The following is a 19,858-nucleotide window of genomic DNA, read 5'->3' as shown; positions in this document are numbered from 1 at the left end:
ACCTGTTTTAACCAAACAAGCCATTTTTGAAACTGTTCATTGGTTATTGGTTGATCCCAAGAAATGTTACTCCTCCATATTTCCTGTAAAAGAATCTTCACATAAATCAAAAAAGGGTCATATACAGACAATAAGATTTGTAAAATTTCTCGCTGTATTGGCTTTTTTAATCCACTTAAAACATCTTTGTTTCCTTTATTACATTTTAAATAGAAAATAAAATTATCTCCGTTTAAATCCCACCACATTCCTAAAACCTTTTCCATGCTCTTATTGTTTCCTAGATCTAGGTCGACTTCCTCGTTATTTTCGTGGGTGGAGTTCATGATTTCCATTTATTTTACAGAGTTTGATCTACAGTTTCTTATTTCATAATTTTCGCTGGCGTGAATTAAGGCAATTTCTTTTGCTAATTGGATGGCTTCATCCTCAGTGTCTGTTGATTCTAGGAGATCATCGACATAATGATTCTTTACTATGGAATCAACAGCGCTAGGATATTCTACGCTAAATTTCTTCGCATTAGCGTTTTTAACAAACTGTGCACAACTGGGTGAGCAGGTAGCCCCGAAGGTCATCACAGTCATGACATAAACTTCCAAAGGATTATCAGAGGTACCATTGCGCCACAAGAATCGTTGTGCATGTTGATCTTCTTCTATTATACCTACACGAAGAAACATTTCCTTGATGACTTTAGGAAAGCCAATCTTTCTTTCACGAAATCGTAGGAGGACGCCTAATAGAAAAGCAAGTTGGTCATCTCCTTTTAATAACATAGAATTTAAGGATATTCCCTGTACGGTTGCTGCTGCATCCCAAACTAATCTGAATTTGTCAGGTTTGTTAGGATTAAAGGCCGGAAATATGGGAAGATACCACGTTTTTTTCTTGATACTCTAAGAGTTCTTGTTCTTCCTGAAGAAGTTGAAGCTTCATTTTTGTTTTGCTGCTTGTTGATGAGGAACTTTTTAAGGAGGTTGAGGAACAAAATTTCTTGGTTTTGGAACCTTTTGGGTGAGACTTCTTAGTGGCTGCGTCTACACAAAGGGGCAATTCCAGCTGTCATCACCAATTACTTCGGAATCATCTCGTACATTTACGCATTCAAACAGCACCACTTTTTACATTCTGTACATTCTACCATCCGTTCTTCACGATATTTTGGTTCGTCCAGCAACTGATGGACCCATATTCGTAGACCTTGAAAGATTGTGTGTGAATAGAATTTGAGCTTGTTGGGAATTTCTCTTTATTGTACAGCCAGCAATTGACGGATTTGTAGTTTACTGTTTTTATTTGCGAAAAAAAGAAAAAAAATTATTTCTCTTCCCCCCATTATTTTCTGAACCGTAAAACTTTTGTGGACAACTGAACTTCATCTGTGCATTGTTTTCGTAGTATTTTGGTGACGCGGTCACAAAAAATGACCAACGAGCGCCATTTTGGTGATAATCCCTGCTAAAATCTAGATAGCTTCTTTTGCTTTCTAAAGATTTGAAGTGCATTTGTTGAATTGCCCCATATGATTAAATCATAGTTTAGGTGAGAGTGGAATAAAGAAAAATATGTCATTTTTAATGTTTCAAAGTTGACAACCCTTTACAATAATTTTACAAAATGGCGCCAATTACTACGGAGATAATCTCTTATCGGATTACAAAGTATATTTTTTTGCGAGTATACCGGTGTTTTTCTTGAAATTAGTACCGTAAAAATGTTTAGACACTTACCGGTACTTTTTCTGCACTTGAGTCGGATACGGAAAATGAAACAAAAGCTCTAAGACACTGACGTGTCCGTTTATACAGCACGCATGAATTGGTAGCCATCTTTCTACTGTGTGAATCTAAAAAGAACGTTACATAGTACAATAAAAATGTCTTTAATTCTTCTTCATTTTTTAACTCAACTATAGAATGGATTAAGTCAAGTTTTTCAAGAGAATGTTCCATGAAAATGATTTTAAAATTAAAGAACGATCCCGGATTCGAGTAATTTTTGTATAATTAATTTATACTTACATGAACTAATTCGGGAAACCTCAACAGCAGCAACTCAACGATGTCTCTGTGTCCACTGTAGCAGGCTATGTAAAGAGGAGAGTATTTGGTCACCGAGTGACACCTACCATCAGCTCCTTGATCCAGCAATATTTTGACAATTTCTTTATTCCCTATTTGGCAAGCTCTAAAATAAAAAAAAAAAACGATGAAATGGTTATCTACAATATACGTCTACAATATAAAAATCTAAAAATGTCTTTAATTGTTGAGAAGCAAAAGTCTCAAAAAAATTAGCACTTCCGACTTACGTAAATAACAGAGTGTTAGCTCCACTTGGAGCCATGTTGACAATGAGTTCGGCATCGTTCTGCAGAGAGAGTAGCAATTGCTGAACAGAACTGGCATCCCCTTGCGTAACAGCGTCTCTTATTGCAGCGTGTATTTCCAGTCTTGCTTTCTCTTTCTCATCTACAACAAAACATAAAAATGAGGAGTTTTGTCGGTGCTGGAACGAAGAAATTCCAAAATTTCGTTAAACAAAAAACAATGAAGATAAAACAACAACCACTCAAAGAAATTTTACTAAGACTTCATCAATCTGTATAAAAATCAAACCTATATCATACTATAATTGACACAAAAGTACTGATATATAAAGAAAGGATATTTATCAGAAAACATTGGTGTTAAAAATATTTTTCATATATTACTTGCGATAATTGAATCAGTTGTTTAAATATTTTTAACTGCAGTGTAAGTCTTACACTGTAACCGTAAACAAATAATTTACATTTATCTTTTTTTTTTAATCACGCTGAGACAAACAACGAATATCTTTAATGTCACTCTTTAATATTGGTCCTTCGAATCTGATATTGTAACAATAGGATGCCTGTTGAAAAAACTTTGGACGAAAAACATATCCGAATAATACGGAAAGCAGCATATTTGGTTCCATCTGGCTGTAGATCCCTCCTCCTTTATCCGAGCTTGGGACCGACAACAGTTCTGTCGAGCTACTCGATCCACCCAACAAAACTGCAAAAATATTCGTTATAAAGCAAATTACTGAGAAATCACTAGAGCATAATAGACCAACATTTCTGTGTCTATCTAAAGAAAGCGTTTGACAGAGTAAGACTCAATGATGAGTAAGTCTCCTTGCGAAGGCTGGCGATCCAAATAGCAAATGCAGCTTTGGAAACTGCTGCAGGAGAGATTTCTGCGGATGAGCGGTCAAACCATCTCAGGTCTTTCAGCCACGAGTTCTAGCATCTTCCTACTGATATCTTGCCCTGTACTTTACCTAACGAAAATAATTCGGAGGTCAGTGATAGAAAGCTACAAGGATATTAAGAGATTTGATCTCTTGGTATTGGACAGGAAATATTGTAGCGGAATACTGTAGAAAACTATAAGTTTCACAATCAATTGTAGAACCAAATTGAGTAGAAAATTAATGTGGAACAATTCCTAGCGACAAATCAATCGAAAGGGTTTAAAATGGGATGCAATCACTCTGCTAGAGGTGTAGATGAACTGTCCTCTGAACCATAACTCAGTTTCACCCATAAATGTCCACAAATAAATATAAAACTGGGAAGAGCACAGAAGTGAACTTTTAGGTATTAGATAGAACTTAGCGTTGCTATTAGAAGGTTTACCGAAGCTCTTTCGAGGTCTCGAGGATTTGTATAAGGGTTAATGAATGATTCACAAAAAAATGCTTACAAAAAATGACAAATACTTGAGTGGTTTAGTATTAAATTTGTACCGGTTCAAGTGAAAAGCCTTGTGTTAAGAAAAAACCAAACATATCTGAAGAAGATGTTATGAATTGTTTGAACGAGAAATTATGCAAATTAATGCATAAATATGACAGATATTTGAATTATTTTGACATATTGTAGGTAGATGAATACGAATACTGTGTGCAATTAAAAAAATTAAGCAATGAAGCAAACAGTTTTAGACTTTGTCCCTTTTAATAACGATTAAGCAAAGGATTGCAGGTATTATTCCTACCGGTTACGCCCCCCTCTTTAGTCTGCCCTAAATATATCAAAATCCCAAAATAGACATACTAAAAGGGGTCGAAGAAATAAATATTTACTTGCCTACATCGGAATTAAACAGTAGAAAATCGTCATTGAAATATACGCACGCGTCAAAGGCCACATCAGTCTTTCTCGTTTTCTTCCTTCGTCTTTCCATATCACATCTATTTTAAAAACGGTTAAAAACTAGCATTTTTTGTAACATCTACAACTATTCTACTGACATAGGGGAAAAAATCACATGGTTACTGCAGTGCTCGACCAAATTAGATTGAAACAGCTGTTAGGATAGGGGATGAAAATCAATACCCGGCTAAATAGAAGGGGAAGATTGGTTAGAGGTGTTATAGTCCAGTCGATAGCATTTATTATTTAAAAAAAAATTTATGTATGATGGAGACTGATGTTAAAATTGTTGTCCTAAACAATAGTTTTATTATACCTCAAAATATTAGTAATTTGCAATAATTAATACACATAGAAAAGGATACGTGGATTGACTACCTAAAAAAGCTCTATGCAGAGGAAGAACAAACGACGCTAGAACCGGAAACACCACAAATTACCACAAATGAAGAACTTATTATAAATGTACAGGAAGTTCGAAAAATACTTGAAAACCTGAAGAACAGAAAAGCAGCAGATAAAGACGAATTCATGGCTACAATATCAATGCATAGAAATACAATTCTTGAATAGAACAAAAGAAAAAAGCTTTTAACCTACAAAATAAGATCAAAAACTTACCGGGAGGAAACGGATCACGAAGTCATAGCTTAATACTAGACGAGCACAACAATCTGCTCTACGAAAATGAGAGAGATGGAGGCAATACATGGAAGAATTATTCAAGGAAGAGTCAGTGTTTCTGGATGTTCAGGACCAGAAATAACGCTCAGTGAAGTAACATATGCACTAAAAAGACTAAAAACCAACAAAGCACCTGGATCTGATAACATACAAGCTGAAATTTTGAAACTATTGGAAAACAACCAACTCAAACTCCTAACGAGTCTACTGAACAAAGTCTACGAAACTGCAGAATTTCCTACAGATTGGCTAGTTTCCACCTTCATCCCTCTGCCCAAAAAGGCAAATGCCACCAGATGCTCTGATTACAGAATTATAAGCTTAATGAGCCATGCACTCAAAATCCTTCTTTCTTATTCACTCTCGCATATATAGAAAACTTGAAGAAAACATTAGCAGTGTTCAGTTGGGGTTTAGAAGCGGACTGGGAACGCGAGAGGCCCTATTTTCCATACAAGTATTGATACAAACAGCTCGAGACGTAACTTGCGAAGTCTACGCATGCTTTATAGACTTTGAAAAAGCATTTGACAAGGTGCAACATCAAAAATTATTTCAGATACTGAAAGAATCTAGTATTGATGACAAAGATTTACGCCTAATTAAAAATTTATACTTACAGCAAAGGGCAACTGTACGAATAGACAACAAAACCTCACAAGAATTCACGATAAAACTCCCCGTACGTCAGGGCTGCATTTTGTCACCGACGTTATTCAATACTTACTCGGAAATACTGTTCAGGGAAGCTATTGATGGTTTAAGAGAAGGTATAAAAATCAATGGTGAAATCATAAACAATTTAAGATATGTGGATGATACGGTTTTGATTGCTGATAATGCGGAGGATCTGCAAACATTAAAAGACCGTGTAGTGGAAGTCTGTGACAGATACGGCATGAAATTTAACTGTAAGAAGACCAAAATTCTTGTAGTAAGTAAAAACGATGTAATACAGCATCAATTCGCAGCTAATGATGAACGCTTGAAAATAGTCGACAAAATTACATATCTTGGATGCAGCCTACATAAGGAATGGGGCCGCTTACAGAAAATAAGATGTCGTATAGAAAAGGCCCTGTTTTCAATCGCCTCAGGAAGATTTTATGTAATATGCACCTGAACATTGATATAAGAACACGAGTTTTGAGATGATATGTATTTTCTACCCTTTTATATGGAGTCGAAGCCTGGACCTTGGCAGAGGCAACATTCAAACGATTAGAAGTCTTCGAAATGTGGTGCTACCGCCGCATGCTCAGAATTTCCTATATCTATCATGTTACAAACAACACCGTGATCCAACGTATGAATAAAGATCTGGAAATTATGCGTATCATGAAAATCAGAAATCACTTAGGGCATGTGATGCGCAATGAGAAGTATCAACTAATTCAACTAATTTTACAAGGCAAGATAGAAGGCAAAATATTTCAAGGACGCAGAAGGACATCGTGGTTGAAGAACATCAGACAGTGGGCGGGAATGACTACCATACATCTATTTAGAGCAGATGTCAACAAAGTTGTATGGACCAACGTGATTGTCAACATCCACAAAGGATAGGCACCAAAAGAAGAAGAAGAAGAAAGACGAATTACTGAAATATGTGATATATAGACCTCTATATTAGGTACTTGAGAGAAGGAGTATACAGCTGTATTCATAGTATCAGTTTACTTTCAAGGTAAAATACTAATATTTTATCTTAGTTACACCCAGACAAAATTAATTGCATGGAAACTTGGAAATAAGACGTAGTTTACAGTCTATGAAATGTTATGTGGTACAGAACTCACCAAAATTTTAAATTCAAGAAAAATTAAACGCTATATTCGGATATATATTGGGCATATGTGAGACCCGACATAATATACGCAGTGGAAACAAAAGCTGAAACGTATCTTACAGAAATGTTGATAACAACTACAGAAATGAAAGTATTACTAACCATAAAAGGAATTTCTCTCCATAAGAGGGATAGAATAAGAAATGAGGATACGTTAAAAAAAATTTATTTTCCAAGATGTGGTAAGATGGACACGAGCAAGACGCCGCTAGCGGAGAGGTCATATCGACACCCAGGATAATGTACCCAGGAAGAATCGCGAAATGATCAAAAATACTCAATACAAAAAATCCACTAGAAGAGATGGTATGACAGCTGGACAACAAGATCACAAGAGCTGGGATGAAAGAATAAAAATGACCATGTCCTATAAGAAGAAGAAACGCTGATAGAATTACTGAGCAACACCACTTCCTATACTATTTCTCTCCTTGCACCACTTATTTTTAAACTAACCATCTTGGATCTTCCACTTATCAGTTCTCGCCATTTTTTAAATATATGTTTCCCAGACAAAACAGTCCCGAATAATCAATATCTTAAGTACCCTCTCCTTTAGAAAACATCTCAAAAAAGTCTCTGTCAAATTGAAAACAGGAAATAATACTATTCAAAGTTTTCTGGGACTACTTGGTGATCTCTAATGGCTATGCGATGTTAAGCGATGGCCATAGAGTCTATTTCGTAGATAAATATTGTGCTCCCGTATGGGTGAACTGATCCTACACTTGGTATGTCGATAACCTACTTCACAGTCCCATCCTATCAGGAAAAGCAGCAGCTAATATTCGCAGAAAGGGGAAACTAGCAAGAGAACATAAAAAAATTAATAATAATCCTGTCTTATTTATATATTAAGATATTCCGGATTTCCAAAAAGACGCCACTCAACTTCCAGCTCTAACATAAGACGACTTTAGTGCCAGACAAATACTGGAAAAATAGACGGGAACTATGTAGAAAACCACAAATCAACAACCACATAGCTGACGTTAAATAGAATCCGTACCCTGAATACGTAGCATAGATATCAAGGTTTAACAAATATATTTTAATGTTATTCTTAATCTCTTCTATAACCGAACAAAATTTTAACGTTATTGACTAGTCTATTGCAAAAACCTGATGCCTGTATTATTTTGCGGTCAAAAGACCGGTTGAAAATTAACACTTGTCCACATTTGTTTCCCATCTAGATTTCAAATCGCAAATATTATACTCTACTCACCTATCTCGACAAAAGTTATTCTCCGATTACATCAAACCAACCATTGAATTTAAACTTCCTCTTCAACAACAACAAAACCAAGTAACCGAGAATAATAACTAACACGGCCGTGAAGCAGCACCTAGCGATCACTTTGTAAGCGCTCATTTTTCGAAAAACATAACAAAAAATCAACTACATATTTAGAGTAAGGCACTTTTTTGACTCCTCGAGGCTCTTCCTCGTCGGTAAAACGTTGGAGCGGTACATTTCTACTATCGGGGGAAGCGGCAACGTCGTCCGATATAGGCCAGTAGATTGACCTAAAAAATACGGAAAGGGCAAAGGTGGGTTATTATTACGTAAATAGGAAGTGACGGAAGGTAGCGCGAAATGGGTCGGTCAAAAGAAGAAAAAAAATGTATATGCCATTTGTTACGCTTAATCAAAACTTCTACAAGATAACGAATGCTAACAACTAAATAGTACAAGGAGAAAAAATTTAAGAATTTATCTAAAATATACAATAATAATCATGGAAAGAGTTTGATTTGGAAAATGGGAAGATGACAGCAAACCGTTCTATGATTAAAATAATAAATTAAACATTAAAATAATTACCTAAAATTACAAGTACAACTTGGCAAATTTCGCTTTGTCTCTGAGATGCGCAAACAAAGAACGGCAACAGTGTTATGACTAAAGCTCGGATTTTTAGGCAACAAAAATTGAAGAAAAAGGCGCCTATATAGGCAAAGATTTTTATTAAAAAAGGCAGGAATATTATCATTTAGGCAAAATATAGGCAATAAAGGAATATAACTTATTATTTATTGTACAAAGTGAATTAACGTAATATTAACTTAAGGCAGATATATTTACACATCATAATAATAACATTAGTATAAATAAACTAGTAACTAAATAACTGTAAATTAAAATTTTATCATTAATAGAAACAACTAAATGTTTTTCAATATTTTCGGTCTTAAAACTGTGTCTTCGATCACTTAAAATTAATTTGTACATTGAAAACGAACGTTCGACATCGACAGATGTAATTGGAACATATTTCAGAGCGGATAATAAATCTGGCATAATTTGAAATTCCTCGGAAAATGTCCCATTCAAAACTTTAGCAACATTAGATAAAAACGAAAAACCTTCATTCTTGTCGAAAACATATTTCTTTTCTTTTTAAATTATTTGACCGTTACTTCCAGGTGCCGATTTAATTTTCGTCTTTAAATTATCTATTAATTTTACGGACTCACATAAATTTATCTCTTGTTTTTCTAATAAGATAATTGCGGTAACTATTAATTTATAATTGTCATTGATATAAGCGAGTTCCTGTTTCAATTTGGGATTTTTTAATATTTTTTTTGCTTTTCGAATGACTTCGGAAATATCATTATCAAATTCTGACAACTAATTCTATTTCATTGCAGTGTATATTTGCACCCTCAACGGAGCCTTTACAAAAACTTTTTTCATAAAATTTATAAAATTATTTACCAACGGAAACAGATTGGATATTTCTTCAGCAATTCTATTTACCCCGTGGGCCACACAAGTGCAATGAATTAAATTAGGATAAAAAATCTTTAAATTAACAGCAGCTTTTAACATATATGCCGCAGCATCTGAAAGCATTAAAACTATTTTATTCACTGGTATAGCGTTGGGTAAAAAGAGGTTTGTTAAACTATCTTGTATAAATCGACTTATTGTTAAATTGTTTGTTTTTTCCAATTCTTTAACGGCAACTAAATAAGGTTTTCTCGCAAAGTTTTCGTTCAAAATTCCAATCATTAAATTAGCTATATACCTGCCGCATACATCTGTCGTTTCATCCACGATAATATACAAAAAATTGCCCTCTAACTCCCGCTTAATTTTTGAAATAATTCCACATACCATTTTTCCACAGTATGTTTTCTCAATGTACTCTCGTCCGGTAAGGATTTATTAAGATATTTTTCGAAAAAGCATTTAAAACTAGGGTTATTAACTTTATATAGAGGAATGTTGGATGCAATCATCATCTGGCATAAATCAAATTTAAATACGTCTTCTTCCTTTTTTTGAACTGCTTAAACTATCCCTCAGAGATATTTGGGCTAACTTTTAGGCAACTATTAGGGCTTTTTTAGAGGAATTTAATTTTTCCAAATTACGTTTATGAAGTGGGGTTCCACAATGCTGGTCAATAAAGTACTTTTTTCTACTTGAAATCTGAGAATTAAAAAAAAAAATAATTAGAATTCTAAAACCGCTTTAGAATTTAGTTATGTTGTGGGACGAGAAAAAAAGAGAGAAAATAAAACTTACCGATTTGCCGCATGGTTTACAAAATGCTCCATCTCCTTCTAGAGAAAGTTCCGAATAAGGTGCGATCCATAGCCTTAATTTAGATGTCAGCTTTTCACACAAATGTCTAAAACGTTTGAAAACGTGTTCTTTGCTTTTCGGTATACGCAACAAAACTAAATTAGGATATAGCAATTTGTGACTAAACTCTGATACAGTAACCGACTGTACAACTGATAATAAACTAATAAAGCTTAGGGATTTCCAAATAGTTAACCCTCAAGTCTCGATCAGGTACATTTTCCTAGAAATCTGTTGAAAAACCATTGATATTTTATTATTGACCCAAAATTTTATTATAGAATGGTTTAGTAATAGAATAATATCATGGGTAGTACCATGAAATTTTAAAAAAGGCACAAATTGGCTGAATTTACGAAAAAAGGCAAAAAGTGCAAAAAACAATTACAATAGGCAAAATAGGCAAAAAAGGCATTTTGCCTATAATCCGAGCTTTAGTTATGACAGAGCGAGATAACATAAACGTGTGTTCACTCGATGTAGAAGTTTTAGTTATTCAAATATTTTTAAAATAAAATCATTTAATACAAAATAAATAAACAATTTGGACATAATTAGGCGAGAAAAGTACTTTGGATGGCCGATTAAGGGGCTCTATAATTTTAAGACCATCGTCAGGTCACTCATGAGGTTGCTTATCATAGATACTTGGACTTTAGAGACGGCTATTCTCCACGTGGAAAATGTCCTTAATATTCCAATTTTTTTTGTTTTGTTTTAAAACAAATCTATAACTTTCAAGGTCTTGAAATAAGGCAAATATGATTGTTATAGTAGTAATCACACTACCATGTGACTGGTGCTCGAGGAGTTAAAAGCAAATCGCAAGGGAGCGCTCCAGCGATTCCTCTCCAAGATGAGACTAGATTGGCCCAAGGACTAAAAACTATGGAGCAGTGGGGATTTGGAATATCCAGATTGGAACTACTAGAGATTGTTCGCGAATTTGTTACCAAAAATGACATAAAAACTCCATTTAAGGATAACACTCCTGGGGATGAGTGGTTCGGGAGTTTTAAAAGACGTCACCAACTTAGCATAAAAAACCCCAAACTGTGGAGTACTCAAGAAAAAAAATGACAGATCTTTTCATCATTCAAGAATATTTTGATATTCTCAAAAAAACTTAAGTTCGGCTAAAATTAGAGGACAAGCCGCAACTCGTGTGAAATATGGACGAAACATCCATTTCTCACGACCACAAAAAAAACAAAGTCGTGGTAGCTAAAGGTAAACCAAGTTCCAGAACTACTTCCAGTCCAGGAAGAGAAAACACCACGGTTCTTTCAGCAGTGTCTGCATCAGGGACGAAGGCACCACCACTAATCGTATTCAAGGGAAAACATCTTTGGGATTCCTGGCTACCAGATAACAAGAACTCATTTCCGGGAACTGCTTATACAGCCAGTCCCAATGGATGAATGGAGAGTGACGTATTTTTTAATTATTTTAAAAAAAACGTTTATTCCCGCATTAGGAGAAAATAGGCCGGTACTGTTGATATATGACGGTCCTAGTACCCATATTAGTATTGAACTAGTTGAATTACCAACAACTTTATTGGCCTTAAAATTCCAAAAAAAGAGTTTTCTCTGACGATAGGCACTATATGGAAAAACGTAAGCCTAGAAATTGTCAAAAACGGGTTTAGAAAAGCTGGTATATATCCATTTAACCGTAATGTCATACCAGAGGAAAAATACCACCCTGAAAGCCTAAGAAGATGGAAAGAACAAAAGAGTTTAGAAGACCAAACAATAAATGTAGCTGAAACCGCAAATACTAATATGGATGCTATTAACGCCGGCAATATTGATCAGTCGGTAAAAAAAGACCAGAATGTGATAAACCATACAACCAATATTTCTGATGCAACTCCAAGTAGTAGTTCTTCAAAAATAAGTTTTGCGGAGCTGCTATTAAACATCGATAAACAGACAAATAAGCAAAGTCCTTCGGGCTCAAAAAGAAAAAAGTAGTTGCTGTGGCAGAAGTCGTTACTTCCGAAGAAGTTCTGAATAAACTTACAGAAGAAAATAGATTGAAGAACATAAAAGAAATAGAAAAACAAACAAAAGAAGAACGCAGAAAGAAAAAAGAAGCAAAAATTCAAAAACCGAAGAGGATTAAGAATCGAGAAGAAACTATTAGTAGCTCAGAATCGGAAGAAGATTTGGTAGAATATGTTGACTCTGAAGATGATTTAGATCGTGAAATATTTGAAGAAAACGAGCAAATAATTGAGAAGGAAGTGCCAACAGTTGGAGAGTTGGGAAAGACCCAAATTGCGCTGGGTATTTGGGTTGTTGTAGAGTACACATCTGAAAAACATATTAAACATTGGAAGAATTGATAACAAGATTGAAAATTAATAGAAAATTTGATTTTGAAGATATAAAAAAAATAATAACACCTTTGTTTGGCCTGATATAGAGGACACGGATATGATAGTTGAAGACGATATCGTAAAAACTTTACCACAACCAGTTAAAGATAGAAGGGATCATTTTATTTTTGACGTAAATTTTGTGAAATTTTTCAAACACTAAAAAATTCGGTTTTTTTTGCAATTTTAAATTATTTACACTTGCCCCAAAAATAACACACGCTGTTGTAAGCTAAAGTCCATTGTCACACTTAGCCCAAATTGACGGGAAAGTGTGAACCATGGATACTTAAAAAAAATTTAACATAATTTCCACATTTATTTTGGTGTTACGAACGTGCCCAAATTTAAGTATATGTAGTTAAAGTCCGTAAGCATTCTAGGAAAAAATATCATGACTTAAAACATCTCCTAAATCATACAAAATATGGCATAAAAATCATCTAACTGAAAACTAGTTCACACTTCGACGGATTCCCCTTAACTGCACATGAATTGGGAGCCCATTTATGGAAACTGGAACAGCTTATCCATCCCTCTGTGGAACTAAAAGTCTCCGCAATACAAGCAGTTAGTATTTCGCCTTCTGAATCTGACGATTCTTTCGATTTTTTACTCGTCCGTGATTTGCTTTGATCTTTGCTATCTTTTTTTTTTGGTGATCTCGCCTCCATAGCCTAAGTTTTTTCCTTTAACCATTTCAGCTCCATTTTGCAGGGCTATAAGGTTAAAATGGCGGTTTCTCCTCTTTTTTTTATACGCGTTTCTATGATTGGTGCACTTTAGGCACTGCTACGATAGCTTTGGAAGTTACGAACTTAAAACAAGTGTCACTTTCTTTGGAGGATCGTGGTTGAGGCTCCGGCGTCTCTCTAATGGACTGTATAATAAGATCTACTCGATTTTCAGGCCTACTGGAGTCAATTTCTATATCATTTGTAGCTGATGGCACAAAATATTCTTCAGAAAAAACGGCCATATGCACAGGCCACACGCCGGTTGCTTTAATACCATTTATCGCAGTAGCCATTGTAGCTGCTCCTAAATATGCGGCACTAAATAAGGACGAAATCTGCTGAAATGTTACTCCTCTTCCAGGATCTGTTCTAAGCCATTTCCTTACCTCATCGCCATAATATGCACTTAATGGCTTCATAAATGCAACATTAAAGTCCTATAGACGATGCGTGCAATGAGGTGGAAAACATAGGATTTCCGGTGAATCCTTCGAAGCTGTAGAATACTCGACAAACGTATTAAACCATGAAAAAAACAATGTCTTATCTATCCACCTTTTTTTATTAAGCTCAACCCATCCACGAGGCTCGAGGCCATCCAAAAACCCCTGTTGATTCGTTTTCGGGGAAATATTAGCTCTATGTAGGCTCCTGAGGCAGATAAACAAATTTATGCAGCTATAGTTTCACCCCTCTCGATGGATACAAGATCGTCAACTTGGCGCTTTCATTTTGAAGCTATGATTTTAGAAACCCCCTTTGGATTGCGGTAATCACCGCATTCTCTTCCGTTTTTCTTTTTGGGGAGACAAATAAAGATCAATGTTAACCAATCTTTGGGTAATACGCCTGAACCATAAATTTGGTTCAAGAGTGTCACTAAACCATCGATGTGATCTTCTTAAAGTGCCCCATCCCTAAGGACAGTGGCGATCATCATGGCCTATTTGACTCTGCAGCCGTTCTAAAAAGTTCTATTGACGTTTTCCCACTCCATTGTCTCTTCTTCAGCCAGGACGTGCGTCTTCTTCCCGGTCCTCTTTTGCCTTCCACCTTCCCTTATATAACCAGCCGCATCAATTCGTATTTCTCGTTTTTTAGTATGTGACCAAAGTAGCTCATTTTTCTCGATGTGATAGAAATCTATCATCATCCAGCCTCAAGAGTCCACTGCTGAACATAGGCCTCTTCTTCATGTTTCCAACCCCGTCTATCTTGCGCCGCTCTTATCCAGTTTTTATTGAGTCTTCTTAAATCGTCAGTCCATCTTGTAGGTGGTCGACCGACGCTTCTCTTGTCTTCCCTTTGCCTCCATTCCAATAACCTCTTTGTCCATCGCCCATCTGTCATTCTGGCTATATGTCCTCCCATCTCCATTTTAGTCTGGCTATCTTCTCGATGATGTCAGTCACTCCGGTTCTTCTCCTGATGTCTTCGTTGGTTATTCTGTCTTGCAGAGTTATTCCTAACATGGACCGCTCCATTCTTCTCTGCGTGACTCTCAGTTACTCTCAGATATACATCTATAATTTTTGGTATTTCAAACTTTTAGGTTTCAAGGATATCATTAGCTTGAGATCAAGAGATCCAAGAGATTGTGCTTAGAGTGTGTTTGAGTTCCAATAACTCTCCCTTCCATTCTTTTATTCTGAATTGCAAGTAATCTGGAGATACTGGAGATGTGCTTAGAGTGTGTTTGAGTTTCAGTAACTCTCCCTTCTATTCTTTTATTCTGAATTGCAAGTAATCTGAAGATACTGGAGATTGAGAAAGGTGGATATTTGGTCCACAATTTTGTGTTAAATTTAGATGGGTAATATCTGAGGATGCAGAGGGCAAATCTGCTACATTAAAGGTGGAACAATATATAACTATATAACTATATAAAGTGGAAGGGAATAATGTAGAGTGCACAAATTGGAAAAAGGATTAAAGTAACGCTATAAGAGCTTGTATCTAAGAAATTAATTACGCTATGGAGAAATTAAATAAAAAAGGAAGAACTGACAAGGACGAAATTCGAATATTTAGGCCATCTAATAAGGGCATAAAAATAAAATGCAAGATAAAATCGAAGGAAGGTCTTAGAAGAAATACAATGTAAGTTAAAATCGAAGGAAAATCTAAAAAGAAGGTTCTAGTTGTGCGAAATTTTAAGCTTTAACACAAATGAGGCTTTTTAGATCACAGGTAAATAAGATCGAGATAGCATTAATAATTTTAAATGTACTGTAGAATATATCTAAAAAGACATATTTTTCTAATTGTTACAATTTTACCGTACTATATAAAACACACAGATTCAAATCCTCAAATGACAAAGTCTCACGCCAAGGGGTTATCATTTTAGAGATTGTGGACTCTTGATAATTACAGCGTATGAAGAATTTATAAATCAATACGATTATTTTTAAATATATCATTAGTAAACTCAAGATTATAAGAAAAAAGCGGAAAAGTGCTTATTACAACTTGTGATAAGATTAGGCAATATCGTTTATAAACAAAAGATTTTTGTACAAGTTCCTTGTACACGAGCGAAAAGGTCAAGAATGTGAAGGAAGTTTAAGTACATAGTTCAACATTTTATTATCGTTATGCTAACACAAAAAATTCTTCTTCTTTTTCTTTTGTTCATTGGCGGATTGTTGAATATATCGAAGATTGTCATTCCACCTACCACTTGGCTATTATTCAAGACAAACATCTAATAATTTCTTAAAAATCGACACTATTAGACTTGTGGAAAAGATGTACACAGGAAACTCACGGTTAAAGTTGATTGACTTCATTTATATCTCGTTAAATGACACAATTGTCCAATTTCGTATTTATCAAATCGTTTGGTAGATAACCAATGATGATAGAGACTACTAATTTCGTACAGATAGAGGAATTTTTAAATAGAAATATGTAATATAATCCGAACTTGCTACTAAATTAAAAAATACTAAAGATTACCTATTGTAAAAAAGAAAATAAAAACAGTAAAAAACCTTTCCAAACATTTCTAATTTGTGTGTAGTTAAAGTAATCACGAATTTTAATCTTTCAAAACAATATGGCTTATTGCACATAAAGATAAAGTAAAATTTTATGTACATTCGACATTGTTGCCAGTTTTAACTTTGAAAAGACCTAAAAATTTTATTTGAAAAATTTAATGTAACCTCACTTAACTTAAACTAACCCAACCCAACCAAACCTAACCTAACGAAACTTAACTTAACCATATCTAACTTAAAACTGCTAACGAACCAGTCATTTTTGTTATAGGTAAGAATAAAATGTTTTAATATAACCTCACCTAACATAACCAAATCTAACCTAAATCAACTAAATCTAACCTAAACAGGCTAACAAACTATTATTTTTTTTTGTTAAAAGTAGGTTAGTGTAACCTTTTTTTTTTGTTTGCTCAAGGTGGTGGAAAGACTTTATGTCCGAACTGCAGAGCTGAAGGCTTCACAGAACAGTGCGGGACTCAAGCCAGAAGGTCCAATGCCAGGCTCGTTACCAGCTAAAACCACCACCGCCCAAATGGGACCATAATGTTGGGCTTTTCTGTATTTGGCGCCTCCCAGACTTATCACCTGTCACCTCTCTGCAGGAAATTTCTCGCTCTAACACACAGTCTCTTTTTTGGCCGAGTATATTTAGAAGAACTTCTCTCTTATCCAGAAGATGGATTACATCTTTGAGTCTTACTCCGTCAAACGCTTTCTTTAGGTCAATCACACATAAATGCTGGTCTATTATACACTAGTGTACAATACAAAAAATCATTGTACAATATCAGTAAGTGAAAGAGAATTCATTGATATAAATTACAAATCCGTAGACATTGTACCCCCTTACTCCACTAGTACCAATAATTTATATTATTAAAGTGAGATGCAAAAGTATTGGTTGATTTTATCAACTCACATAATTATATGTTTACTTTACTACAAACATTCACTTGATTTAAATACATCTTATTTAATATAAGATAAGATTTTGTCTTTGATCTTACTGTGACAAATTGTATAACCAATTAATTTTATGCCATGATTTGTTAATTTTCTTGATAAATATCAAGTACATCAGCTGGCTTTGGATAACTGTTATTTGATTATGTTTTTACTAATATATTTTATATAATTTTTGTAAAAAATACATTTTATGTTTAGAAAAATGTAAAATCGTAATGCAATGAGGTATTTTATGTCCTAGAAAAAATGTAAACAAATGGTTGGTTATTTGAGATAGCTAACAGCACATTTCAAAAAAGAGGGTTGTTTTCAGAGCATTTAGGTTTCTAAATATACTTATAATTTTTTACAATTTTTCTGTCAATTTCAGACAAAAACTTCCTACTAAGGAACAATTTATATAAGTTCCTTTTTACACTTGGAAATACAGTTGTTTTTGATCTTGCATTATAATTTTTCCTGACAATGTCTTGCTTGTATTCTAGCTCTTTCAATTCCTAATTGTTATGGAATCTACTGCCATCTTATTTTGGTCCTTTTCATCAATTTTGTTTTCATAATATTGTGTAAATAAAACAAGCACTTTGTAGTCACTTGTGAAAAAGTTATTGCTTCCTCATATATTTTGTTTCCCTCCATTGTTATTGATCCTAGTGAGATAATAATTACACATCTACATTAGGCAGGGATTAAGTTAGTGTACATAGTAAGGGGTAGTAGCATATTTTTCTTCAAAAAGAAAACTGACAAAAGAAATAAAAGGTACACATAAATGTACTATACAACAACCTTAACATTATTATGCCACAAAAAACAATCTACAATATTCTAACAGTTTAATAAGAAATATCAGCCAAAAGTACTATTACTAGAAATATTTATAATAACAAAAAAACAAGGAAAAACAATATAAGACATAAAAAGACACTAAAAATACTTATGATACTTAGAATTTACAGAAAATTAATAAAATAAGAAGAAATGTCATTGATGTGGCTGATACTTTAAGTGAATGGGCAAAAGAAAAGCCATAAAAACAACTATTATTGATGTTACAAATGAAAAATTGAGATCACACAATAGAGTAAAAATTAAGCAATGGGAAGCTGTATGAAACAGATGGCTGATGTAATAAAAGGCAACTGCGGTGGCATTTTAACAAATAGTAAAAAAATATTAATAATAACTTAAAAAAGCTAAAAAAAATGAGAGAAGAACAGTATACAAATTCTACTTCAACTCTATCATTATGTAATGTTGATTTCTATGCGTTTCATTGATTATGAAAAAGATTTTGGTATAGTATGGCATGACCAGCTTATGGAAATACTTAGATGATTGCTGACTTGTATGTATTGGAGGTGGCTTCAGTTCGAATTAATGGAAATATATCAAAAGAGACATATATCGTAAGGAAGTATGGCAGGTTTACGTACTGTCACCCTTACTGCTCAATATGTACTTTACTATATAAAAGGAAGAATTCAAATGTGAAAAGAGAATTTAACAAAACAGATAAAAACATCTAAAGTAAATAGATAAAGAAAAGAAAAATAAGAATTACAATTAAAATGTTGAATACCAATATAAAAAAAGTTATTCTCATTTTTGTACACCAAATATTACACAAGAAATAAAAATTTTCTTAAAAAAACTTACCTGAAGCCTCTTTAAGAACCATGACACACTTCACATGACCACATTTTTCTGCCAAGTCAATACCTGTCATCCCTTTTGAATCCCTTATGGAGAGATCTGCATTATGTTGCAACAAACTCAAAATGTTCTTCACATGCCCATGTTCGGCTGCTAAATGCAATGGTGTCTGAAACAAGACATTAATACAAAATTCCTCAATATTTTTTAGTTTCAAGAAGTTCATTTCAATGCCTTCGCTGTGATAATATATCACACATACAGCTCTTATTGCATTTATAAACAACTCTAAAAACAAATAGTGTAAAATAACATATATAATTCATCATCAACATCATCTTTAGCTTGACAATCCTTTGTGGATCCTGGCCTGATCTAAGATTCGTCGCTATTCTGTTAAGTTTCTAATGACAAATATAATTAAAAAACCACAAATATGTAGCTATCTATTGGCTGAGAGATGGCATATATCTATTGCCAGAAATTTCTTATAATTGAAAGAAACAATTTGATTCATATACATACCTTTTTTTCTCCTCGTAGCCCACATTGAATGTTTGGGTCAGCACCGGAATTTAAAAGAAACTGAAGACATTTTGAGTTATCAGTAATAGCAGCTGCGTGCAGGGGCGTTCTACCCCAACTGTCTTGAGAATTGATGAAATTTTGTTGACCTCCAGCCAGTAAGTCTTCTAGCAATTCTGTGTTATCCCATAGAGCAGCCTGTAGAAGAAAGGAAGAAAGTTATACACATTTGTTGCGTGCAGGAAGTTTAGTAAGAA

At 34.2% G+C, this 19,858-nt stretch overlaps 1 protein-coding gene across 1 annotated transcript in view; it reads right to left on the bottom strand.

The window, feature by feature from the left end:
- The window catches only part of Lrrk (Leucine-rich repeat kinase), a 52,379-nt gene that overhangs the window by 32,241 nt on the left and 280 nt on the right, over positions 1 to 19,858 (bottom strand). The window contains 5 exon segments of the mRNA XM_072542343.1: positions 1,734 to 1,849; positions 2,025 to 2,190; positions 2,315 to 2,474; positions 19,080 to 19,245; positions 19,602 to 19,799. Of these exon segments, the coding sequence (XP_072398444.1) occupies positions 1,734 to 1,849; positions 2,025 to 2,190; positions 2,315 to 2,474; positions 19,080 to 19,245; positions 19,602 to 19,799 (806 nt within the window).

The sequence above is a fragment of the Diabrotica undecimpunctata genome, chromosome 8, assembly GCF_040954645.1.
Source record: "Diabrotica undecimpunctata isolate CICGRU chromosome 8, icDiaUnde3, whole genome shotgun sequence".
Classification (NCBI taxonomy): Eukaryota; Metazoa; Arthropoda; class Insecta; order Coleoptera; family Chrysomelidae; genus Diabrotica; species Diabrotica undecimpunctata.
Note: the sequence above shows the minus strand (reverse complement) of the source record. Positions and strands in the feature narration are given on the sequence as shown.